A 26762-nucleotide genomic window follows, 5' to 3' on the forward strand; every position below is an offset into this window, starting at 1 on the left:
CTGAGCAAAGTGGGGTGTTTGCTCTCAAAAGTCAGGAATCAAAAGCCTGTATGTGAGCGCGCGAAGGCTACTCCCAGCCCCACCAGCCGAGAAGTCCAGTGATGAGCTCACGCCCAACGCAAGAAAAGCCATAAAAGCCTAACTTAAGCTAAACTCTGTACCAAACATACCTAACCACACTAGAAGCACCACATAGGTACACTAAGGTAAAAAAAATAGAGCAAAATAATTACCTACTGTAAGACAGCATACAAACAAGAGAGCACATACACTGTACACTGAAAAGAATCACAAATACTTTTATTCAGAGCTGCCTGCAAAGTAAATACTTGTATTGAGGGAGTACTCCTCTGATACCTGAGCAGCACTCACATTTATAACACCCAGAATTAAAACCAGAAACTTTCAAACGGAAAACTCCAGGAAATCTGCCCCGTATTCAACTTTATGACATCAAATGACACTGACAGGAACTGGAAATATAAGCATGTAAGCTGCCCATGCAAAAAAACAAATAAAATAGAAGGATCGCTATACACTGCAAAACATGCCAACCTCCTTCAGGGAGGACTTGCAGTCCTCCCCAAATGAGAAAAGCAGCCTGCCTAGACCTGTGAGCCAAGCTGTTCTGAAGGGCAAAATAAACAAGAAGAGAAGCTGAGGGGAATCCCAAGATGCCTGACCAAACCATTCATAGAACAGATGGTACAGAAAAACAGACATCCTGGCAAAAGGACCAAGAACCGAAAAATGAGCCGCAGTGCTCAGTATCCACGTCCCCCCTGCAGATACAGCTGGCAAAACAGATGCAGTCACCTGAAAGCAAAGGCACCAAGAAAACTGCGAGCCAAGAATCTAAGACAAAAAATGGTGGCATTCCCGCCAAAACCAAAGCAGACAGCAGCAAACAAGAGCCGCCCGAATCGGACCACCCCGATACAGGCGCTGCTAACTAAAAAGTCATGTCCCTATCTCTGAGGACTGTCCAGCACTGCAGAGCACTTGCCACAGCCACTGGCTTAAAAACTGCACCACCGACACCCAGCACAGCTGCGGAACTTGTCGCTGAAACCGGCGCTCTCCTTTTTTTTTTTTTTTAAACCTGTGCCACAGCAAAAGCAGCAAGAGGAGAAGGAAAGGCTAGCCGCAAAGGGAGGAAAAGGAGCTGCCTTGCTAGCTTGCACTGACTGAACAGCTGATAGCTGTAATTTTTTTTAAGTAGCTGCCTCTCCCTGCCTGTACAGCTCTTCCCCCGAAGAGACTGAGGCACAATCAAGGACACAAATGCATCACTCCAATGCTAGGGAGGACATGGGGGGAGGGACCAGGAAACCCAAGTGTGACACCCCCGAGGTTGTAAGAGACCCCCACGGGCCTCAGCCTCTATCAACAGACAAAACCTCGGATGCACAGCCTGACTTAATATTCTACACAGAGGAAAAAAAAAAAAAACTCTATGCCAAGCCTTAAAAACAAACCAAACAAAGGAAAACCATAGAAGAGAGATTGCAAGGAATGAGACTAAAGGGCTCACCACCTTCCACCTGCTGGAGACTGAGAATACTGGATCTTTCTCTAGCTGGCAAGGGCTCTTATTGGCTCTCTCTCTAGAGTCACAGTTCTCAGTCTCCACCTGCTGGAAGACGTGAACAACCCATTAGTAACATTCTGGGCCAATCCGGAGGGACGCTAAGGAAGTGTCATTACCTCTCTCTTTCCAGTTTACTGACATATACCAGAGTGCTTTACTGCTATTACTGAATTTTTATGTTACTGGTTTTCTAAAGAGATTTAAGTACAGTTCAGCTGTCAGACCTGATTATTGATTAGTACTGATTATGTATTACACATTGACCTATGATGTTTTATCTACTGTAGTACCAGCTACCACAGGATTCCATGAGTCAATTACAATACTTTGTAGAAGTTTAATTAAGGATATAGATTCAAAATTAGCCTGTGGGTACTTTCTATCCATGTTTCAAAGAAAAATTAAGTACATGTTTCCTTTTTATACTTTAATAAAAAGATTTAAATATAAAAATCATAAGTGTTCAAGGCTTCTGCAGATAAGAACAGAGCCCATGGGGATGGGACAGATACAGAACCCACGGAGACAGGGTGGGGACGGGGACAAATTTTGTCACCGTATCATTCTCTACTCCCAACTCCTACCAAGACTTCACTCAACACCGTCAGGCACTGTGCCCTTTTTAGTTCACAACCCACACCCATCCTGAAAACTCACACAACCAACCACATTCACCACTTACAACATGCACACCTTCATCTCCATACATGCAAACCAGTTCTCTGGTCCCCAAACGGGATATATAGTAGTCCCAAGCAACAAAACAGCAGATTAGAACAATCGAACTCTCCAGTGCCGCTACGGCCCGGCTCCATCCGAGCTGCTGAGGTAGACATCTGATTCACCAGAAACCACTTCTTAGGCCCTTTAGGCACTGCCTGCCATCGGTACTGTGCCAACTTGTGCATCACCGCCAGCTGTGGTGTGCTCAGCCTGATGACCTCGAACCCTGGAGCAATGACTTGCCGATGAGATCTGTGAATGGTGATCAGAAGGCCAAAAGGGATTAACCACTTATATTTAAGGGAATGCTGTCAAAGTACTGCAAGCACCTCTTTGAATGCCCTGCAGCGCTGAAGTGTGATAGCTGATAATTCCTGGAAGATTTCCACTTTATGGTTCTGCCAAGTGATGGACCCCTTCTCCTTGGTCTTGCGCAGCAGCAATTCTTTGTCCTTATGAAGACAAGCCATGATATCCTTAGGAGAGTCAGCTTTCTTGGGGCTTAAGGCCCTGTGTGCTCTGGCCACCAGGATTGCTTTAACAGCACCACCACTCACACAGACCTCCCCATGAGTTACTAAAGTATAAATGCTTTGGAGCAGCTTTTGGTACTCCTCTGGGTCGCTTATGCCCCCAATACACGTTGTGCCTCCTGGACTGGTTTCCAGGTCCTCCACCTGGCTCAATATATCTCCCTGATCCTTGTAAAAGGCCATGGTAGTCGCGTGGAGCTTTTTCACTGCAGTTCTCTACTCATCAATCAGCTTTTCAACATCTTCCATGCGGCCCACTAACTCTGCCAGCTCCTGTCTGATGTCTCTCACTGCCTCTTTGATTTTACCGTGGACACCCTGGAATTCATTTTTCATCTTTGTGACTCAATCTTTAAAATCTGCTTTAGTAAGTGGCGCAGAGTCAGCAGGACCTTGCCGCTGCAGTGATCAATGTGCTGCAGAATTGTCCTCGGAATCAGACGGCACCTCAGGAGAGGCACCACGCACATGGCACAAGCCATTGGAGTCCACAGCTCAAGTCACCCCTCAGAGATCATTGTGCTTTTATTTATTTTTTTAGCCTGTGTGGTCGGTTCCCAGTACTTTCTGGGGACAGGTAGCTTACAAATTACAGCTCTCAGGTGAGTCGCAAGCTCAGGGTGAGGGTTGCTATACAGTATCAGTCCAGATCTCCAACACTGCCATGCCACCCGATTAAATCGTTGGAAGTCCCTGAATCAAAGCAAATTTAACTCCGTCAAAGCAGCACATTTACTGCTTCCAGTAAAATGGCTTTACCTCTTCTCAGCACTGCTGTCCCTTGTGCTGGGGTTTTTTTTTTTTTATTATAACAGAGTTGGAGGAAAGGAATAAGAAGAAGAAAAAAAAAGGAATAGGATGCAAAATACTACTATCTCAGGGAAAGAAGGAGAGGGACTAAGATTCTTCTGAGTATTCTTGTGGCTTCTTTTTTCCCCCCAAATTAGGCCTTGGATTTCGACCCTTCTTCTTGCCCTGTCACCAGTTCTCCAACTGGCTTAGGAGCTAACCACAGCAGACCAGACCAACTGATGCTCAGTTTGTCACCATTTGCTGAAGACAGAGGAAAAACTAGTGAGTTTGGGTTGCACAATACATTTTATAGGGTAGAGCTCACGAGCAATTGGTCTCTGTCTCCATCGACTGATTAACTGCACAATCCATTGTTTTTGGGCTGGTCTGATGGGGATGACAAGGGAGCACTTTAGCCATCCCAGAAGCACTATTGCTGAAGTAAAAAATACCAAATACTTAAGACAGCAACAGCCCTCTTTACAGAGAATGAAGTCAGATTTGAGGGGTTTTTTTTTCTTTGTCTCCATCTGCTGGCAGAGGGACATAACCCACTTGTCTAGAGTGGTCTGGCATGGGCAATAAGGAACACTAGAAAAAGAATTGGCTTACATGAGGCAAGCTGAGTGCACCATGGTAAAAAGCATTTTGTAGGCAATATTGAGTGTTACATGCAGTGTACCTGTTCCTTGATTTATCTTGATTGGAAAATCATTCTCCAACCTTGAGCCAATGGATGGCTCAATGTCTGTTAACTGTGGGCTGTCCTGCTGCAGCAGAGAGCGAGACATCACCATGGCAAGAAGAAGGTTCTCAATCTCTGAGTCATTCTTGATGGTCTTCTTCTTCTTCTTTGCAGCTTCCTTCTCCTTGGCAGACCCCTTCCGCTTTGACCCTGTGAGCTGACCACTAAAACACAGGAAAGGAGAGTGGATCTACAGTTGAGGCTCACTGCTGAAATATATTTTTTCACCATTATTAGTTATCATTCTTCAGTGTATTCCAACTTGTTAAATGTTTCTTTTAAATAAAAAATAAAAAGAAGAAACAACGTAGAACCAACAAAGTGAATCTCAGCATAGGTGTTGCTGTTACTGGTTTATATTTTATGGGGCTGGCAACACCAACGCTACTTTCCTATCGCTCATTCTGTTCTCTTCCATGCTCCTCCTCATTCTCCTCTGTCCACATCTTTTTCATTACTCCTTCTCTTACCTCTTGGGCAAAACTACATTCTCTAGTCCTCCTGCTCTTCCTCTTGTAATTTTTAACTGTTTCAAAAACCTGAATTGGTCAGAAATGATTTGGCTGCTTAAAGACAACAAACATACCCTGATATGTCACACAAAATCAAATAAAAATCTTAATAGTGTCAATTAAACCAGTAACTGTTTTGACAACAAAAATGTTTTGTGCATTTTCATTTCAAGAGTGACTCAAATCCATCAAGCTGCTCTTTTTTTAAATCCCTTCTATAATTGCACTTCCTTAATACAGTCTCCCAGCCCTAAAACAATCACATTTTTTTGTAATATTCCTCTTTTATTATTAAGAAACAACCATCAACATTGTAACAAACAGAAGATACAATTATGATCTTTCCAATATACAAACCCATATCATCTTATATAGTTCCATAATATGGCATGTTTCAAATTTTATTTTGTGTGTTTACCCACTCTCCACCCTCCACTGTACAACGATACCTCTTTCCCAAATCTTTACACAATCAAAGAAAAGAATCAAATTAAATCACTCATGTGGACACTTCATGATGACCCCTACCAATTCAGAGAATATTTACCTCCTAATCCAATCATCCATCCCATACCCCTTCTCCCACCTCACTCTGTAACTGCATGTTAATATACCAAGATAGTAACTTACATATTCAACAAATTACAAGCCTTTGAGAAAGTCCTTATAATCATATTAAAAAAAAAGAATCTGTGATGAGTGGATCACATGATGCCTTAGAGGGAAGCAGCCGCATTGTTGTTTTCCTCCCAGGGGCCCCCCCCCCCCGGTTTTCTGACCCATCCAGGAGATGCGCACGGTAAACGAGAGAAAAACCACACGCAAGTAGCAGACGCTATATGGATCCCTTCATCACTTGATCAGAGGTGGGGATGCCGAGCAGAGCAGGGAAGAAGGAACAAGTGAAGACATGCGGCCCGCCAGAAATAAAGATGGCGTGGAGCCCTGGCACAGAGCCGTAATTGTTCAACGAGTCCCAGCTGCAGCAGATCACAAATGCAGTAAAAAGCGCAACAGAACCACAGTTCGCCCAGCTATCAGAGCAAATAGCGACAATAGAAAAAGCATTGGATGATACCGTGCGTCGCACGGGAGATTTGGAAAGTTGAGTGGCAGAGGCAGAAGAGAGAGAGACAGCAATGGTGTCGTCGGTACAGGCACTGCAAAAGCTGGTAGGAGAACAAGGACAGATGCTGGACGATTTGGAAAATCAATCCAGATCAAACCCTAGTAACAGTGTTGGAACGCTGGCTGAGCTCAGATCTGGCGCTAACAGACATCATGGGGAAGCTCTGCTTAGAGCGCACGCATCGGTTGGGCCGCAGACAAGATGGTAAGGTGCGCCCCAGAGTGATAATAGCCAAAGTACACAATTTCATCCATAAGATGGAAATCCTGAGGGGAGCTCGACAAAAGAGGAAGAGCCTCAGTTATGAAGGACAGCCTGTAAAGATATTTCAGGATTACCCACTGGCGCTGCAGCAACGTCATCGGGAGTTTACCCCATTATGCAGCACATTGTTTGCAAAGAAAGAAAAGTTCATGCTATTATACCCAGCAACTCTTAAAATCTTCCACAAAAGAGCATGGCATGCTTTTACATCGCCCAAGGAGGCGGATGTTTTTCAGAAGGCCATGAGCCCAAGAGACTGTCAAGATGGCGCTGCACAAGAAGATGAGCAGTGAATTTAAAATGCCAGACCAAAGGACAGACAGCCAAACACCATGAGGAGGACTGAGATTGTACTTTGGTGGACTGGACTTTGGTGCAGTAACCGAAGGAAAATTAAGGCACTCCCAAATAAATCATCACAATGGTGGGTTGAGTGGAGTGTGGAGATGTTCTGTTGAAATGTGTTATTAAGCGCTAACGGAAGTATTAAACAGATTTCAAAATGTGTTAATGTTACAAAGTTGGAACGGTGTGTGTGGAAAGGAAGGGGTGGGGGAGGAGGCTGGGGGGGGGTATATCACAGTGATTGACGATTTCCTCGGTCTAGCGGGGAGATATACAGGGTGTTATGGGAGAGCTGGGGACAATAAAGGAGGGGAGGGAAGGTTATGGGAGAGAGTGAAGGAGGGGAAGGGGAAGGGAGGGAGTGCAGGGAGGTGGAATTAGGGAGGGACCCAAGAACAATATACAGGGATTAATCTTTTCTCTCACTGACACTATTAAAGCAAATGGAAGAATGGGTAGACATAATCAGCTGGAGCAAGACAGGGACTCAGAGCAAGAGGGATCTGGGCGAGGCTGGGCGCCTGATTCCCAACAAGATAAATTAATGTGATGCAGTGCAAGGCATGGTCAATATGGCGGTTAAGTCAGTCAGATTTAACACATGGAATGTAGGAAGTATCACATCACCTCTCAAACTAGCAAAAGTATTGATGGCTTTACGTAGGAGGCAGGCTGATATAGCATGTATTCAGGAAGGTAAAATTATGTATCATACCTGATAATTTTCTTTCCATTAATCATAGCTGATCAATCCATAGACTGGTGGGTTGTGTCCATCTACCAGCAGATGGAGATAGAGAGCAATCCTTTTGCCTCCCTATATGTGGTCATGTGCTGCTGGAAACTCCTCAGTATGTCGATATCCAAGCTCCATCCTGTATATTAAAACAATCTGCAGGACTCAGCACTTAGAGAATTACACCCACAAAGGGACACTCTGCCCAGCTCACCACCGCCGAAACAGGGGAGGGGAATCCGTCCAGCTCATCCCTGCGGAGCGGGGGAGGGACACCACACCCGCTGATGCGGTGGGATCTGGCTTATCCTGCGACCGCAACCGCGGGAGGAGCTGGCTGACCCTAACACCGCCGAAGCGGGAGGGATATAAGGCTGCCCTACTGCCGCACGAAGCGGGAGGGAGCGCCGGCAGAATTTAGGTCTCAATCCAGCCCCATAAAACGGAGGGGAGAGGAATGCAGCAGCTCACTGTAACACAAAATCGTCTCAACTCCAGAAGAATTCAATCATAAAACTTGAACACGAAGACCTCCTGAACAGGAACTGAAGACTAAACTTGAACCTGAAATGCAACCAGAATATAAACAGTACAAATATCTGGGAGGGGCTATGGATTGATCAGCTATGATTAATGGAAAGAAAATTATCAGGTATGATACATAATTTTACCTTCCATATCATCATGCTGATCAATCCATAGACTGGTGGGATGTACCGAAGGAGTTCTCACCCAGGGCGGGACATAGAAATCCCTGACCGCAACACTGAAGCTCCAAACCGGGCCTCCGCCCGAGCAGCCACAGTCAAGCAGTAATGACTGGAGAAGGTATGAGCCGATGCCCAAGTTGCCGCCTTACAAATCTCCTCCAAGGAGACAGACCCGGCCTCTGCCATCGAGGCCGCCTGTGCTCCAGTGTAGGCGGCACCTTCCCCGCAGCCACATAAGCCGCTGCAATGGTTTCCTTGACCCATCGTACCACTTTAGGCTTGGATGCCTGCAGACCCTTACGAGGACCTGCGAACAGCACAAACAGATGATCCGACTTCCGGAAATCATTGGTCACTTCCAAGTATCTGATGATGACTCGTTTCACATCTAGATATTTGAGAGCAGAGTACTCCTCTGGGTAGTCCTCCCTACGAAAGGAGGGTAGACAGAGCTGCTGATTCACATGGAAACGAGAAACAATCTTGGGCAGGAAGGAAGGCACAGTGCAAATAGACACTCCTGCCTCAGTGAACTGCAGGAAGGGCTCTTGACATGATAGCGCCTGGAGCTCGGAAACTCGTCTGGCTGAAGTGATAGCCACCAAAAAGACTGCTTTCAAACGTCAGGTCTTTCAGAGATGCCCTCGACAAGGGTTCAAAAGGCGACTTCTGCAAGGCTCTTAGCACTAGATTGAAATTCCACGCAGGCACCACAGAGTGCAGAGGAGGGCATAGGTGAATAACTCCCTTGAGAAAGTGCACCACATCTGGCTGCGAGGCCAGGGAAGCACCCTTCAGGTGACCCCTGAAGCAAGCCAGAGCCGCTACCTGGACTTTAAGGGAACTGAGCGACAGGCCTTTCTCCAGACCTTCTTGCAGGAACACCAACACTGAAGAAATTGGAGCAGTGAAGGGAGAAAGAGAGCCTGCCTCACACCACGATGCAAAGGTACGCCAAACCCTGGCGTAAGCAGTAGAAGTAGAGCGCTTCCTCGCTCTCAGCATAGTAGCAATGACCTTGTCTGGGAAGCCCTTCTTCCTCAGACGCTGCCGCTCAATAGCCAGGCCATAAGACTAAAGGGGGAGGGATCCTCCATCACCACGGGACCCTGATGCAACAGGCCCCGCTCCGCTGGCAGCCACAGAGGGCCGTCCACTGAGAGCCTGAAGAAGTCCGCATACCAGGGACGTCTGGGCCAGTCCGGACCCACCAGGATTATCCGGCCCGGATGCTTTGCCACCCGGTCTAGCACCCTGCCCAACATGGGCCAGGGCGGGAACACATAGAGAAGCTCCTGTGTCGGCCACTGTTGGAGAAGAGCATCTACTCCCAGAGATCGAGGGTCCCGTCCTCTGCTGAAAAAGCACGGCACTTGGCAATTGGCCGATGACGCCATCAGATCTAGGCTCGGCTGGCCCCAGCGCTTCGTGATGTCCAAGAACGCCTGAGCCGATAGCTGCCACTCTCCGGGATCCAAGGTATGGCGACTGAGAAAGTCCGCCTTGACATTCATGACACCCGCAATGTGGGCCGCCGACAGCTGTTCCAGGTTCGCTTCCACCCACTGGCATAGATGCATGGCCTCCTTGGCTAGAGGGGCGCTCTTGGTACCTCCCTGGCGATTGACATAGGCCACAGCCGTGGCATTGTCCGCCAGTACCGGGAGAAACTCCAAAAGTGCCAACTGAATGGCTCTGAGTTCCAGGAGGTTGATAGACCACTTTGCCTCTGCAGGAGACTAGAGCCCCTGCGCTATCCTTCCCAAGCAGTGGGCTCCCCAGCCCGTCAAAGAGGCATCCGTCGTGACGACAACCGACTCCGGGGTCAAAAGAGGCATTCCTGCGGACAGCTTGTCTGGCCTCAGCCACCAGCTCAGCGCCTTGCGCACCGCTGGATCCAAGGGAAGGTGCACAGCGTAATCCTCCGACACTGGAGTCCATCGCTGCAGCAGAGAGTGCTGTAGAGGTCTCATATGGGCCCTGGCCCAGGGCACTACTTCCATCGTGGCCGTCATAGAGCCCAACAGCTGCACATAGTCCCAAGCCCGAAGAGGAGAGGCTACTAGGAACTGGTCCACCTGAGCCTGAAGCTTGACAATCCGATTGTCTGGCAGGAACACTCTGCCCACTTGGGTGTCGAAACGAACTCCCAGATACTCCAGGGACTGAGTCGGGCGCAGCTGGCTTTTCTCCCAGTTGATGATCCACCCCAGGGAGCTCAAAAGAGCAATCAACCGGTCTGAAGCTCTGCCGCACTCTGCATAAGAGGGGGCTCGGATCAACCAGTCGTCCAGATAAGGATGGACTTGTACTCCTTCCTTGCGTAGGAAGGCCGCGATGACCACCATTACTTTGGAGAAGGTCCGCGGAGCAGTAGCCAACCCGAACGGGAGGGCTCTGAACTGGAAGTGTCAGCCCAGGACTGCAAAACGCAGAAAGCGTTGATGAGGAGGCCAGATAGGAATATGCAAGTAAGCTTCCTTGATGTCCAAGGATGCCAGGAACTCCCCTGCCTTCACTGCCGCTATAACAGAGCGGAGAGTCTCCATTCGGAAGTGTTGAACTTTCAAGGCCCGATTGACCTCTTTGAGGTCGAGGATAGGCCGTACAGAACCTCCTTTCTTTGGTACCACAAAGTAAATGGAGTAACGTCCCTTGCCAAGCTGATCTTCTGGCACCAGAACAACCACACCCAGGCGGATCAGATTGTCCAAAGTCTGCTGCACTGCCACAGCTTTGACCGGAGACTTGCAGGGAGAGTGCACAAACCTGTCTCTTAAGGATCGGCAGAACTCTAGCTTGTAGCCGTCTCTGATGACTTCCAGCACCCAAGCGTCTGAAGTTACCCTGGTCCACTCGCCCAGAAACGAGGATAGGCATCCTCCAATCTGCTCTGGGCCATGGACCAGGGCCGCGACATTGGGTACGAGACCCTGGGGGAGGACCGGAGGACGCACCTCCGGGATGGCGGTCTCTGCGAAAGGAATGCTGCTTGGGGGAGAAGTTCCTTTTGAAGGAAGAGGGGGCAGAGGAACCCGACTTGCCCGGGCGATACCGATGGGCTTCCTGAAACCGTCCTTTGGAGGAACCGGGGCGGGCACCACTGGCCCGAGCCCTGACCTCCGGTAACCTCTTGCCCTTAGACGTGCCGAGATCGGTCACAATCTTGTCCAGCTTGACCCCAAAGAGCAGCTTGCCTTTAAAAGGCAACTTAGCCAGGCGAGACTTAGAGGCGTGGTCAGCAGACCAATGCTTCAGCCAAAGCCAGCGCCGTGCAGAGACTGTCTGAGCCATACCTTTAGCCAAGGCTCTCAAGACATCATACAGCAAGTCTGCCAAGTAGGCCAAGCCCGATTCCAGGGCCGGCCAATCAGCCCTCAAGGAAGGATCCGAGGGGGAAGCCCGCTGCACAATCATCAGGCACGCCCTGGCCACATAGGAGCCACAAACTGAGGCCTGCAAACTTAAAGCAGCCGCCTCGAAGGACGACTTTAAAGCCGCCTCCAATCTTCTGTCTTGGGCGTCCTTTAAGGCCGTGCCACCTTCCACCAGCAACGCCGTTTTCTTAGTCACCGCAATGATTAAAGAATCCACGGTAGGCCAAAGAAAGGCCTCCCGTTCACCTTCAAGCAGAGGATAGAGGTGGGACATAGCCCTAGCCACTTTAAGGCTCGCATCTGGGAAATCCCATTGAGCCGAAATCAAGGTGTGCATGGCCTCATGGATGTGGAAGGTTCTAGGCGGGCGCTTCGTCCCCAGCATAATGGCAGAGCCAGCAGAGGCTGAGGGAGAGACGTCCTCCGGAGAGGAAATCTTCAAAATGCTCATGGCCTGCACTAACAGGTTGGGCAAATCCTCTGAGCGAAAGATCCGCGCTGCAGAGGGGTCATCCACTCCATCCGAGCGGGAATCCGTCTCCTCCAAGGAATCCCCAAAGGACCGTTGGGAGAACTCAGATACGCTGCTCTCATCTACATCAGAGGAGACAGAGTGCTCTAGGGCCTGGAAATCCACCCGAGGGCGTTTGCTTCCGGAGGCTTCAACCCCCTTTATCAGACAGGGGAGCAGGGGCAGCGTTTTGCATAAGAAAAGCCTGATGCAGCAGCAAAATGAACTCAGGGGAGAAACCCCCCAAACTGTGCACTTCTGCAGCCTGGGCCACGGCCCTAGACGCACCCTCAACCGGCGCTCGCAAGAGCGGGGGAGAAACATGCTGTGCATCCAAAATGGCGTCCGGCGCGAAACTCCGAGGAGCCACGCGGGAAGAACGGCGCTTAACTTTGCCGCTTTCTTGCCTTCGCCCGAATCAAGGGCGACCATAGCATTAACATCTCCTACCTCGAGGGCGGCCCAAGAAGAAGCCGTCCGAGCAGAGTGGCCGGCCAAAATGGGGGGGAGGGGGGGGGCGAGCAGCGGGGGATGGGCGCTTATGGCAGGAAAAACGGCCGCACCGGAGGAAGAACCGGGGACACTGACCGGACTCCAAACTGACGCCCAAAAAAGGCAATTCAGGCTTTGAAATCCCCGCTAGACGCGCACACGCGGACCGGGGAGCGATTCTTCGCGCCCTCGCCCTCCGACGCCATAAGCCACGTGGAGACCAATCGGGGAACCCCCTGCCCGCTACAAAAGGTAAAAATTACCTGCTTCTCGCTCCGAGCTGTAACGAACTGGTGTCCCAGTGAGCAGCTGCAATAAATGCTGATATAAACGTTGAAATAAACACCCTTAAAGAACGTTCAAATTTATTTTTTTTTAACGGAGCCAGCGGGAGGGGGGAGAAAAGGAGGGACCTGGCACCACCAGGTTTGCACTTGCTCAAGAAGAGCCCTCAACCCCAGGTACTCAACAAAACCTAAGAATTAGGCTTGGAGACCTAGCCAGAGCTGCTGCTGTGTGTGACCACCACCTGCTGAGATAGAGAACATACTGAGGAGTTTCCGGCAGCACATGACCACATATAGGGAGGCAAAAGGATTGCTCTCTATCTCCACCTGCTGGTAGATGGACACAACCCACCAGTCTATGGATTGATCAGCACGATGATATGGAAACACGTTTTTCACAGGAGGAACACCAAATGTTGCAGAGAAATTGGGTTGGGGAGGTTTATGCCTCCCCAGCAGAGGGACATAAAGGAGGGGTGGCAATTCTAATAAGAAAAGGCTTAGCAGCAAAGTCGGAACTCCTACTGACAGACTCCAAAGGAAGATATGTGCTAATACACCTCTGGTTACAGGGCAGGGAACTACTATTACTAGCATTATACGGGCCCAACAATTGCAACCCAAAACTTTACCATGATCTAGTGCAGGTGTGCAGGCCCTACAAATCTTTAAAGTTAATGGTAATGGGGGATTTTAATTTGGTGGTTAGCCCCTTAAAAGATTGCTCAGCACCAGGCATGGCACACCGAGGGGGCCCAAGGGCCAGAGTCATGCCAGCATTTATGCAGAGTCTGGATGGTGGATGCTTGGCGAGTCCTGCACCCGGGGGAGAAGGATTTTACCCATTTATCAAGAGCACACGGGACTTATTCACAGATTGACTACATCTTAGTGGCACGTTCAATTTTCCCGGAGGTGCTCTCGGTAAACATAGGAGCAGCGGACATTTCTGACCATGCTATGGTATCGTTAGTCTTAGAGGCACTGGGATATTATCAGCAGCAATCAAAAGCGCTGTCAGTGTATGGTGCTGCAAATGTAGAGGGGGGAAGGGATATAACAGTATTAGACAATGGGGCGCCTCTTAAATATCTGGGAGTGTATATTACACAGAACCTAAGTCAGTTATACGATAACGTAAAAAAGCTAATGAGTGACACAAATGCTAGATTGCGAGCATGGCAGGGCTACCCATTGTCTTTAATGGGACGTATTGCACTGTTCAAGATGCTAATAGTGCCGCGATGGTTATATGTGTTCCAAGTTCTCCCTCTGTATCTAAAATATAACAATGAAAAACAACTCAATAGACAACTTCAACAATTTCTTTGGAGAGGACGTGTACCTCTTGCAGTCTTGCAAATACCGGTGGAATATGGGGGCTTAGGCTTATTGAGCATAAGACATATAACAATAGAAGGAATGAGACATGTAGCGGATTGGTATAGAGCAACACAAAACTTATCAGCAACTACAATTGAACTAGCCCTTACAGGTAAAGTGCATTTCAGTTGTCTGAAATGCACATGAAGCAGGGGAACCCATACCACAAGTGCTGGCGCAAACATCAATACTACCTACAGCAAAGAAAGTTTGGCGATAGATATGCAAGCTCCATAACTTCTCAGCAAAGGCTACCCTGTTCCTTTCAATCTGTGGAAATCCAGCTTTTCCTCCAGGAGATATGTATCCAGTTTTCAAACAATGGCAGCAGAAAGGGATGAGCTACCTGTACCAGATTTTGAAAGAAGAGGGACACCTGCAAACTTTCCCAGAAATACAACATAAATATTCTCTGCCCAACTCTGACATGTTTCATTATAGACAGTTGAAGCATTATACTGAAAGTTTGGCATGGCAGAACCTGACTGAGGATGTACAGGATGAACTCGCCTCAGCATATTCATTGACAGCACAACAGAAAATCCCACTATCATTTTACCACAGACATATCCGGGACTCGGTATCAGAATTGAACTTTGAGCAATTGGAGAAGGCCTGGTCCACCAAATTGGGTGCATCCCTGTCTACTGATATCTTTAAGACACATGTTCTAAAAATGAAGGGAACGACACACTTTACTTGGTGCTGGGAGATACAATACAAGTTTGCTTTGAGAATGTATATTGCTCCAAGACGAGCTTTTCATATGGGCCTGTCCCCGGTGGGGGAATGCCAAAAATGCAATGTGGTGGGAACTACACATTGGGGCATATGTTTTGGACTTGCCCACATATCCACCGCTTCTGGAGGTAGCTCTTGCAAAGAGCATCACATATGTGGGGAACGAGTTGGAGTCAGGACTGTAAGCTGTTATTTGGTCAACCCAGAGCTGTAACCCCGATGCCCAAAAGATTTAAGGACTTCACAAATAGAGCAACCATAGCAGCGAAGAAGGTGATACTATTGGAGTGGATGTCAAGGAAAGCTCCAACGATGCAACAGTGGAGAGCTCAGATGATTCATTTATTGAGAATGGAGAGACTGGAAATAAAAAGGCTGGATACAAACAGAGGTCAACAATTCCAGCAGAGGTGGTCAGCATTGTGGCAGACCTTAACACCAGCAGCAAGAGGCCATCTACTGAACATTTAAAGACATTGATGGGAGAAGGAAAGATTCATTTAGTCGTGGGATAGGTTCAGGGAGGGTTGGGAGGGGATTCAGAGAGGGAGGGTAGGATTAAGAGTGAGACAACAGAAGCAATGGTAATAAATATACTTTAATCTATAATATCTTACTTCCAAGGATTGTTGTATGTGTTAACCAGGACCCCCAATGCTATTGACATAACCAGTAGGGGTGGGGAGGGGGGAGCAGGTAAGTCATAATGGAAACTAAATGACAATAGAGAAGACTGTTATGGAACTCATATTTGTAAAGTGTTATATGGAAGTTATATGATTCTAAAATTGTTGTGTTCGTCAATAAAAATGATTAAACATTAAAAAAAAAATCTGTGTTAATGAATTCCAAATTACAAAAAATCCAAGAGGAAACCAGAAGAAAAAATATGCCACTAAGTTCTGAGGACCCTTTGATGAAGGCTACAGTCAAAATGCTCTGAAAACAGAATTAAAGAGAATTTCAGAGTCATTCAAAGATACATGATAATTTATATTACAGCCTTAATCAACCTTCCAAAAGGAAAAATATAGTTATTTTGTTCCTGCTTTTCTGGATAGTCCATTCGAATCAGTCCAGAGAGTAGCTATTAAAATGGTCAGTGGTCATTATGAAATATATGGGGACAGACTTAAAGATCTAAATATGTATACTTTGGGAAAAAAAGACAGGAGATATGATAGATATATTTAAATATCTTTAAAGTTTAAATACACACAAAACAGACTTATTTCAACTCATAGGAAGCTCTGGAACAAAGGGTCATAGGATGAGGGTGAAAGAACATATTTTCTCAGATTACTTCTGAGTCTTTCTTCATTGAAAGTGTGGTAGATGCCTGGAATGGCCTTCTCAGTACAGGTAGTGGAGACACAAACAATATTTGAATTCAGGAAAGAACGAGGAAGGAGTTGTAGAGCTTAGTAGTTGATGTAGATGGGCAAACTCTAAAGAAAAAATGATGAGACAGGAACATATGGCCTAAGTTTGTATACATGGAGCCCTAGGGGTTTTAGAAGGAAGACAAACCATAGGAGTCAAGGGGCTCTGAAAAATCACAGAAAGTAAAACTTCTAAACACTTGTATGTACCAAATATTCATATTCGATTTGGCCCAGAATAGTGCCATGAATACATTATTCGTATTCAGTTGAATAGTGATTTAAATTTGAATACAAATAATCCATGGCTCTACTGTGCTAAAACCTACTGAAATAACATGATCTCTGATTTCACATTGCTTCGTTTATTAAAGCTCAAAGTCCATTATTCGTATTCGGTATTTGAATTTGGCCAAATAATATTTTTCATTATTCGCATTCAGCCACATAGTAAAATATGCTATTTGGTGCAGCTCTAATTCTTACACAGCTTACAAAGTTAGATATGTTAAAATGTTCTCCTAGGCTAGCTAAACTTACTGCTTTGAAGAAGAGTGGGAATCATATTTCCTGGGTTTCTAGTCTTATGGCAAATGTGTGAATGTAGATGGGTATTTTATTTATTTATTTAGTGAATTTTTACCCCCACCTTTTCCCACAGGATGCGGGCTCAAAGTGGCTTACAATAGACTGGAAAGGCGATCACCAGACCAGTGGCAATACAAATACAATATTTAAACAAATAAGTAGGCAGAGAGAAGAAAGCAAAAATAAGAGAAATTAAGGAGTCCAAAATCAGGTCTTGACTCACTGAGACACATTAAGGCAGGTAATCAGATCCTGCGAACAGGACAGGAATGCAGGCGGTGGCCAATGTTTCCAGGAGGAAACATGCAACGTGCAGCACTCTCCAAACACAAAGCAGCCGCAGATGTCCAGCAGCCGACAGCGCCGAGGACAACCACCCCGGTCCAGCAGCAAAGCTGAGAAGGTTTTGACTCATAGTGACAGATTCCGGGAACACGCAGCGTAGGTGACGACCACGGCCTGGAGGCAAAGCAGAGTGGAAATCGGCGCTGGCGGAGCACACCGAAAGAGGACCCACAGCACGGGAGACGCCAGTGGCCCAATGGAAAGGCTGGTGAAGAATCGGGTCATATGGACGCCAGGGAAGAGCGGATCAACAGTATATGATCTGGTGTGGCCCTTCTTGGTTTCGCTTTGCCTAATGTTTTTACCTGAATTCTCCAGGGGAACAGGGGAAGCTGTTAAAGGGTTTTGTTACTCACTATGTTGTCTTATTATGCTTAACAATTTGTCTGGATCCTGATACACATGTATTGTTCTGTTGCTTGACTACATAAGTGATTTAATAAGCATTAAGCTTAAAAAATGCTGTCCTAGGGGTGCTGAATGTTAGCATTCAAGATTTTATGTCTTTCCTGCAGAAAATAACTTCCTTTCAACAAATTCTTTCAGTGCTGCATCTTGTTTTCATAAAAATATAGTACGAGACAGATTTTGGGATTTCCCAAATGGGAGGTATCCGTATCTGAAAGTAGGTTTGTATGCATAGGAAAATAAGCACACACAATTTGTTAAACATGTTGTTCTCAAGGGAACTCAGTTATGTTTGCCTGCCTATCTCATTGCACAAACTGTAAAAGTGGTAGCATGAGAACTTTCTTTCCAGCACAGCTAGAAAGAACCAGAGCAGAGCCAGAGATCAGCCATCAGTTCAAAACTAAAAATTAGAGGCAATGGCTTCCTTACTTCATATTCATTCCTACAAAGCAAGTGAAGAACTGATTGGTTGGCCACGATGACGCACTGCATTAAATGGAAGCCCCAAGAATTTGTACCTAAGATTATTGTTTCTACTCTATATAGAGCCACTTATTACAAAATAGATAGCCAAGTTAATCAACTACTAGATTCAGAGGACTTCACTGGATAAATCGGCAACTGGACTCATCAGGCACTGACCAACAGAAAAGCCTGCTGAATCCTGCCAGCCATATAAGCATTTAAATGAAAATGTACATGAAGAATTCAGCAAGAACACCTTATGACTATCCATAATGAACATGGATGGGATAGGGTTACATTCAATGGAGGCAGTGAATGCAGCTCTCACTCAAAAATATTCGTTATGGATATCCTGAAAACCAGATGGCTGGGTGTGTGCTGAGGACAGAGTTGAGAGCCCCTGAATTAAACAAAAAAACAAAAAGGCACACAACTGCTTACAAAACAGTAGATAAAAAACAACAAAGCAGTGGAATCAAATGCATTTATTGGAACAATACCCGACGTGGCCACGTTTTGCCCTCAGGCTGCGTCAGGGGTATAAACCATTTATCTGCTACTTCCAACTGAACTGAACTGAATGCTAATGCATATCAGTTCAGTTGGAAGTAGCAGATAAATGGTTTATACCCCTGACGCAGCCTGAGGGCGAAACGTGGCCACGTCGGGTATTGTTCCAATAAATGCATTTGAGCCCCTGAATTAATACATTTATTAGTTTCAAACTGGAATTCTTTCTAAACTATACAGTGCCTGAGTGACTAGATGAAGTGAGGCTCACCTGGTTCCTGTATGGAGCCCCTCTGCAGGGGAAGTTGTTTGCCTCTGAACTGCCTGCAGCAATAGCTGTGGAGAAACCTGCATTTTGATGGCACAGCGTTTCAGGTGAGCTGCTCGGCTCTTAGTCGTATTAAACTGCTTCCCACAGATTGGGCACTCTGGGATGTTGGACCTCTGGAGCGATGACACCACAGATGTTGAATTCTCTGTCTCATCTAAACACCTGCTGGAAACAAACATCTGTGGGTGTTTATAAGGCATAGAATAAATAAGCAAAACCCGTAGCAAGCTGCATGCACCTTTGGAAGCCTGGGTTTTGTCAGTTTTAGGAATATAGAACCAGTGAATAAATTAAATCCAGCAGGAGAACATTGGAGAGCAGAGGACTCCATGACAAAGAACTAGCAGGAGAACTGTGAGCAGTAGAACAAATCAGAGGAAGATCTCTTCTTCACTTTTCTTCCCTGTTCTATTCTGCACTATGTTCACGGGCTTATTTCCAAAAACCTGATGTCCATTTAAGTTGCATCAGAAAAAGAGAAATTAGGTCTTACCTGATAATTTTCTCTCTTTCTATTAGTCCTTTCCACTATTCTAGAACCTGTGGGATAGTTATGCCCATCAACCAGCAGGTGGAGATAGAAAACTGAGCTGAGCATCTCTCTTGGCATCCAGTCCAGCTTCTCAGTATTTACATAGACAAGCAGTAAACAGAAACAAACACAACCTTAAACAACTCGTTAACCTAGCACTAACCAGACATGCAAGCATAAAGACCTCTCATTTCTACAACTTTTACAGAACAAGAGATATGCATTATGCAAGGTGACAGTCGTTATTTGACCCATTACTTCACAATGACTAAACATCTTGGAAACCTCAAGCAGGCCTCTGAAATAGTGGGAAGGACTAAAGAAAAGAAATTTATCAGGTAAGACTTAATTTCTCCTTCCATTATGTAGCTTCCCACTATTCCAGAACCTGTGAGATGCTCAAAAGCAATCCCGAGACTGAGTGGAATCCAGGCACTGCCACCCCGAGGACCAAAGCTTCAAAATTGGCTTCCAAGCGTGCCACAACCTCCACCCAGTACAGCTTGGCAAAGGAATGCAGCATTCACCACTTCGCTGCCTTGCAAAATATCCGCTGGAGACAGTAAGGTAGTCTCCACCCAGGATATCGCTGTATGCCGTGTAGAATGAGCCCACAAGGCCTAAAGAGCCTGCTTCTGTGCTTCTGCGCAAGCAAACTGACACAATAGTCTCCTTCAGCCACCTATAAATTGTGAGCTTGGAAGCCATGATGTCAAGGCTCTGTTTACCAAAAATCAGACTGTCTGATTTGTGAAACTCATTTGTGACTTACAGATATTTAATAAGGACTCTATGCACATCAAGAAGCTTCTAGGTAGAATACTGAGTCTCCTCATCCTCTCTGATAGAAGATGGAAGCTCCACAGATTAGTTGAGATGAAATGTTGATACCACTTTTGGAAGAAAGGAAATAACCGTGCACAGGGAGATCCCGCCTCCAAAAAGCGAAAGGACCCCGACAAGAAAGAGCTTGAAGCTCTGAAATCCTACGTGCCAACACAACAGCAGCGTAAGATCTTTCAAAGAGGCCTTCCAGAGTAGCTCAAAAGGAGGCTTTTGAAAAGCCTGAAGGACTAAATTAAGGTTTCACTCTGGACATTAAGTACGAAAGGGAGATCACAAGCAGCCTGCTCCCCCCAAGAATCGAACGATATCCCAAGTGAGCCGCAAGAGACGTCTTATGTAGTCGGCCCCTGAAACAGGCCAAATCCGCAGTCTGAACTTTTAGAAAACCCAACACCAATCCTTTCCGAAGGCCTGCTTGGAGGAACACTAGGATATGCACAATCTGAGCAAAGAAGGGAGAAAGTCTGCGCTCAGAACACCAGCCCTCGAATGTCCTCCACAACCTCGCATACACCATGGATGAAGAGTGTTTCCAAATCTGAAGCAATGTAGCAATGATCAAATCAGAACAACATTTTTGCCTCAACTGAGCCCTTTCAATGGCCAAGCCGTAAGACCAAAGGGGCACACATCCTCCATCAGTACCAGATCTTGTTTCAATAAGCTGTGTACCTGCAGAAGGTGGAGAGGACCCCCATCCAGCACAAGAATCAGGTCTGCATACCACAGCCTTTGCAGACTATCCAGGGCTACGAGAATTATTTGACCCTAGTGCAATGTGATCCTTTTCAACACACAGTTTACCATGAGCCAAGGAGAGAAGACACAATAGATGTGTCTCTGGCTAGGGCTGCAGTAGGGCATCAATCCCAGTTCATTCCAATGGTTGAAGAACTTGGGCACTTTGGCATTCCTTTTCGTTGTCATCAAGTCCAGAAGCGAAGAACCCCATAGGTCTGCTGTCAGCTGAAACCCCTGGGTCCAAGGAGTGCCTGCTGAAAAAGTCCACCTCCAAATTCAAGGACCCTGTGATGTGAGCTGCTGATAAGCAGAGATGATTTTTCTCTGACCAAGTCATGAGGTCGCTTCCACCACCATCGGATGAATGTGGATCCTGCCTTGATTGTCAATATTAGCTACCATTATCACACTGCCGGAGAAAACAAGGATCAGGGCCACCACCAGAAAGGGAGCAAAGTCACATCAGGCATTCCTCAATGCCCCGAGATCCAAGCGATTTATCACCCACCGAGACTCCAGTTCTGTCCAGGTGCCCTGTGCCAGATGGAACTTATAATGAGCTCCCCAACCTGACTTACTGGTGTTTGTCGTCACCGCTCCCGTTGTGTTATCAAAAAGGGAGCTCCGACCGTCAAATTCCTGTGTGACAACCACAACTATATATCCTGTCTGGCAAAACAGTGACCAAGGAAGATGAAGGTTGTACTTCCGTGACACCAGAGACTGGCAGCTGAGGAGAGATTCCTATAACAGCCCTTACCCATGGCAACACATCCATTGCCAAACAAGCAGCAGAGAAGGGCCAAAACACCACAAAAAGTCAAAACCTCCAGCACAGTGAGGAGATGGAGACCTTCAATTTAATCAATATTCTTTATTTCTACCAGGAGACACAGTTCCTTCACCATGTTACTGAGATCTTCTCTAAATAGCCACTTGCCCTGAAAGAGCAGTTTAACTAGTCATGAATTTGACGCTGCATCCACTGCCCAATGCCACAACCAGAATTTCCGAGGTGCTGCGACATGCAAAGACGTACTGTGGGCCGTAACCCATAACATGTCATCAATAGCATGCCGTTTGGCTTTTCTTGCCTGCTGTGCCTTATTTTGTGTTAGTGACAGGGAGTAGGCCAGTGATAATTTCTGCTGTAGTCCCTGTTGAGATTTTGTCCTGGAGGGACGTTTAGCTTTGAGGCTTCACTCCTTGCCTTTTTTTCTTTTCTCTCATTTGTGGGGTTTTTTTTGGCACTTTATTTGGTTTTGTGTAGTGCTTACATGTAAATCAGCAAGTTGAGAAGGGTTCTTTAAATATTTTTGATATCTGCCCTGTTTCCTCTGTGGATATTTTATTTCTGATAAATAGCATCTGTCAAGTACGCCAACCCCTCTTCCAGCTGGGTGTTATGGTGCCCACCTTGTGTTACAGACTGCTGATGCCCCTTCAGGCATGTTCTAGACATGAACAAGTTGCACATTGTCACTTGAGGACCTAAAGAAGCCACTTCAAAGGCTTGTTTCAGCAAGCCTTCTAGCTTCTTGCCCTATAGGTGATTTAGGGCAATAGCCCCTTCCAACAGCAAGGTGGTCTTCTTAGTCACCACCATAACAAGGGAGTCCACTCTGGGAAGCTCTTTCTCCTCCAGAACCAATGGGTAGAGGTGAGCCATGACTCTTCCCCTCTCAGTCCCACGCCCGGTAAGATCTAGTCTGCTGTAATCAGGTCTTAAATATCTGGATGCATCAGGAAGGCCTTAGAAGGACCTCTAAGCCCATTCATGATCGACCAGGATGGAACTCCTGATGCTGAAGCAGAAGTCTCCTCAATGGAAAGCACTACCAATGTCTCAGTACTGAGCTCCTCTTTTTGAAACAACTTCAGTACTTTTGGGTCATCCCCCTCCTCAGGGGGGAGCTTTCCCTCCTCTAATGGATCCTTTAATGACAGCTCCTCTGAATAGACCAAGACCACATCAGAAGGAGGGAGACGCTGAGATAGACTTCCAGGAGTGGACAGATGAGGCTAAACAAAATCTCCTAGGAGCCAGAGGGGGCAGCGAGGTGAGAAACTGAAGCACCTTGCAGCAAGTCTGACTGTTCCTGCATCAGTAAATAGGCTGACAAAGGCTTTGTCAGTCAGCCCCGACAAAATGGTGCCTGTTCCCGTGTTCTCCTGCATCAAACTGCGCACCGGTCAGAGAGCCTGAAGTTCCCAGCATACTTGGATGCTGCGCCAAACCACAAATCATCCCCTCCCTCCCATCTCCTGTTTCCCCCACATCCTGCGGAATTCCTGGTTTGCAAGCACTGCAATGTCCCAACACCAGCCAATGAGTCCCACAGTGGGAAAACTGTTTAACTGCCTCCATGGGAGTCGCCTTTCACCCCAACTGGCACAAGCGCAGGACAAGGCAATCGTACGAGGTGAGTCAGAATCCCTCCCCTGCACCAAATAAAACTTGCAGCCCTCCAAGCGGTTCCGAGACAAACTTTAGTCAGACTTGGAAAGGGAAGTGGGGAGGAGAGGGGGAGATCTGGGTGGGCTGGATGGGAATTTTTTTTGTTTTGTCGAATGGTGTTGTCCCTGTTGTACTGATACTTTGAAATTTTTAATAATTTATTGAAACCAAAACTTTAGTAGGACTTACCACTGCCAGCGGCCCCCCCAATCTCAGTCTCCACAAGTCTTACCCCAGATAATAAAGGATCAGGACTAATACTCTGTCCCATGTTCTCCAGTAAACCTCTTTACTTCTCCATTTTAAAGGTTGTTTTGCTGGAAAAGGACAGCACCACAGGAAACAGGGGAGAGGTGAAGGGAGGGAAGTGGTAATTTTGTGGGGCTCCAGAGACAGAGATCTGAAATCCTCCAGAGATGACTCTGCAGACTCAAGCCAACTACGAAGTTCAACTGGGGACCAGTTGACCAACTGGACCAGGAGCAAATCACTCAGAACCAGAGGCTGAAAAGTGTGTTCATCCTTCTGCTGGAGATAGAAAATACTGAGAAGATGGACTGGGTGACTAGAGAGATAAGTCTCAGCTCAGTTTTCAGTTCTCCTCTATCTCCACCTGCTGGTTGATGGACACAAGTATCCCACAGATTCTGGAATAGTGGGAAGTTACGTAATGGAATTGTTTTAAATTCAGCATCTCACTTGGGTCTTCCAACTTTCAAAGTATCTACACCTTACCACTGATGGTTTCACTGCATTAACCACTAGTCAAATTTTGGTGTCAATTTAAAATTCTCAGTCTCCTATTACAATTATTGCATGGCCTGTCTCTTTTTTCTCTCCTTTTTGACTGGTTCAGACTCCTCTTACCCCCAGTTCCTGGCCAGTTCCCCTCCTAACCAAACACATACCAGGCACTACCTTGTTTTTGTGCCTATTCGTTCCAATCCCCTTATATTTGGAATAAACTCCTGCTCAGGACATCCAGGAGAATGTGCAATTGTCTATCTTCAAATCATGTCTCAAAACCCACCTGTGCACAAAAGAAGAAATGGACTTGGGGGAAGGGGGTGACCGTATCATATGATCTGAAGGTGGTCAAACAATATTGGTTCATAAAGCCTTTTATAGCGGTTTGACTGCGCACTTCTCTTCCCTGCTCATTCCTCATTCATTCCTCACACATTTTTACATACTCTTCATTTGTTGAATGCTCATCTTTTAGTAATTCCATCTATGTTTTGATGTTGACTTGGCTCCACTAGAGGCTTAAGTTCTTTCTTTTTAGTTCCATCATTATAGAAGTCTCTCCCTCTCTTTCTTGCAGTGAAACATCTTACAAGAAGTTTAAGCAGGGGCCCAAAATATTGTCCTTTGAGGCCGCTCTTGGGCAATTCCAGCGCTTCTGGTGCAGCAGCAAATGGCGCACGTCTGCTCTGCATGATTTTACCTGTAGTTTGAGCCATCAGCGTTAGTTTAGCTAATAAGTATTACATTTAAATCTTCGGTGTGTATTTGTACTGTACTTTTTTTTTTTTTTTATTTCTACCTTAATTGTAAACCACATTAACACTGACTGATAATACATAAATAATAAACAATAAAATTTGTGTTTGTGGTCATAAGTTGCAACTGAATTTGGAAGACGGGAAACAGGAAACATACTGTATCTGGTAATGTCCTCCTCTTTGAGTCCCTTTTAATTTATAACTTGTCTTGATAATACGGTAGGACGTGTCTGCAGCCGAGGAAAATTAGAATGCAGGCTGCTTGTTAACAAGTGGGTCTTGTTTAGTGTAACTAAGGAATATTTTCTCGATAAGAAGACTGGGTTGGGGAAATGAAGTGCTGTTTACTAGTTTTCTTGCGTTAGTACATTAACCATGGTTCTTAATAAGATTGGGTTGCTACTTAGTAACAGCACATAAGTTTTAACAATGTTACTTTCCTTTCTCCTATATTCTGTTTTTTTGCATGATAGATATATACTATGTAAACCACTCTAAAGGCCCCTGCCACAGGGCAGGATATCAAATCTTAATAAACTTGAAACTATTGTATTTTAATGTGATTATTTTGTAACTCAATTTGAAAAAAAAAAAAAGATGCTTTTGACTGATGCGAGAAAGAAACTACAGTAAATAAAATAAAGACCACCATGTATTTATACAAAGGATGTGATGCATCCTGTATTTATACAAAGGAGGAGGAGTGGAGGAGTGGCCTAGTGGTTAGAGCACTGGTCTTGCAATCCAGAGGTGCCCAGTTCAAACCCCACTGCTGCTCCTTGTGATCTTGGGCAAGTCACTTAACCCTCCACTGCCTCAGGTACAAACTTAGATTGTGAGCCCTCCTGGGACAGCGAAATATCCAGTGTACCTGAATGTAACTCACCTTGAGCTACTACTGAAAAAGGTGTGAGCAAAATCTAAATAATAAATAAAATAAATAAACTGCAGCAAAGTGAGCCATGAGAGGAGAGGGCTGGTTTCTGACCTGTTCACATGCTGCTCTCTGAGTGCAGAATTCATGGCTGAGAGATCCTTGTGGCAGATCTGGCAGAAGAAGCAGCCCTCCACTTCCAGACTCTCTGTGTTCTCAACAACTCCCTCTTGTCTCAATTTCTGCTGCAGGACTAAAGTCAGAGCAACATTCTCCACTGCGGGTGGGGCTAGAACAGCAACCAAAATAAGAATCAATTTACTGAAATCTAACAAGATATTTCAAATGCATAAATGCATTATGAGACAATGCAATAGAGATGGAAAGGATCTTGAATAGTTATGGGTGTGCTGAAGTGATGTCCCACACTTAAAGACAGAAATATCACTGTTCTCAGATGCAAGACCATCAGTGGACACAGTTCAAATCAGCAGCTCCTTGTAGTGATTTCTAACTACACTGTTACCTTGCTTTTTTTCAGCTCAATCTATAGCCATGAACGGTGCCAACTGCAACAGTAAAGGCATCCTGAGTTCCCCAAACAAAAAGAAAAGTCAAACAATGCCCCAGGCAGCAACTCATAAGAAAGAGTTCTATTGTGGAACATTATACTGCATGCTACAAAACAAGGAATGCAATTAAAGTCAATAATAACGTAAGAAGTGTTCAAAATCAAGTAGCAATAGTAGAGAAAGCTGGGCTGGGCTCATGCTTACATCCCTTAAAACTGGGTGGTATGAGTACAGAATGACATTTTCCCACAAGCTCCTTGTCAGGCAACATCTTGAGTATGGAGGGGGTACCATATGACACAAAGTGCTAGATGGACCATTGGAGAGGGAT

At 46.1% G+C, this 26762-nt stretch overlaps 1 protein-coding gene across 6 annotated transcripts in view; it reads right to left on the reverse strand.

Moving 5' to 3' along the window:
• Positions 1-26762, reverse strand: part of SLX4 (SLX4 structure-specific endonuclease subunit) — a 125219-nt gene that overhangs the window by 70857 nt on the left and 27600 nt on the right. For 4 of the 6 annotated variants that reach the window (XM_030211228.1, XM_030211225.1, XM_030211226.1 and 1 more), the window contains 3 exons: positions 25974-26148; positions 18844-19068; positions 4322-4548 (listed from right to left, as the gene is read on the reverse strand). In XM_030211228.1, the coding sequence (XP_030067088.1) occupies positions 4322-4548; positions 18844-19068; positions 25974-26148 (627 nt within the window). The remainder of the gene's footprint in view (positions 1-4321; positions 4549-18843; positions 19069-25973; positions 26149-26762) is intronic. The other 2 variants (XM_030211227.1, XM_030211230.1) reach the window with 1 other exon arrangement.

The sequence above is a fragment of the Microcaecilia unicolor genome, chromosome 8, assembly GCF_901765095.1.
Source record: "Microcaecilia unicolor chromosome 8, aMicUni1.1, whole genome shotgun sequence".
In the NCBI taxonomy this organism is placed as follows: Eukaryota; Metazoa; Chordata; class Amphibia; order Gymnophiona; family Siphonopidae; genus Microcaecilia; species Microcaecilia unicolor.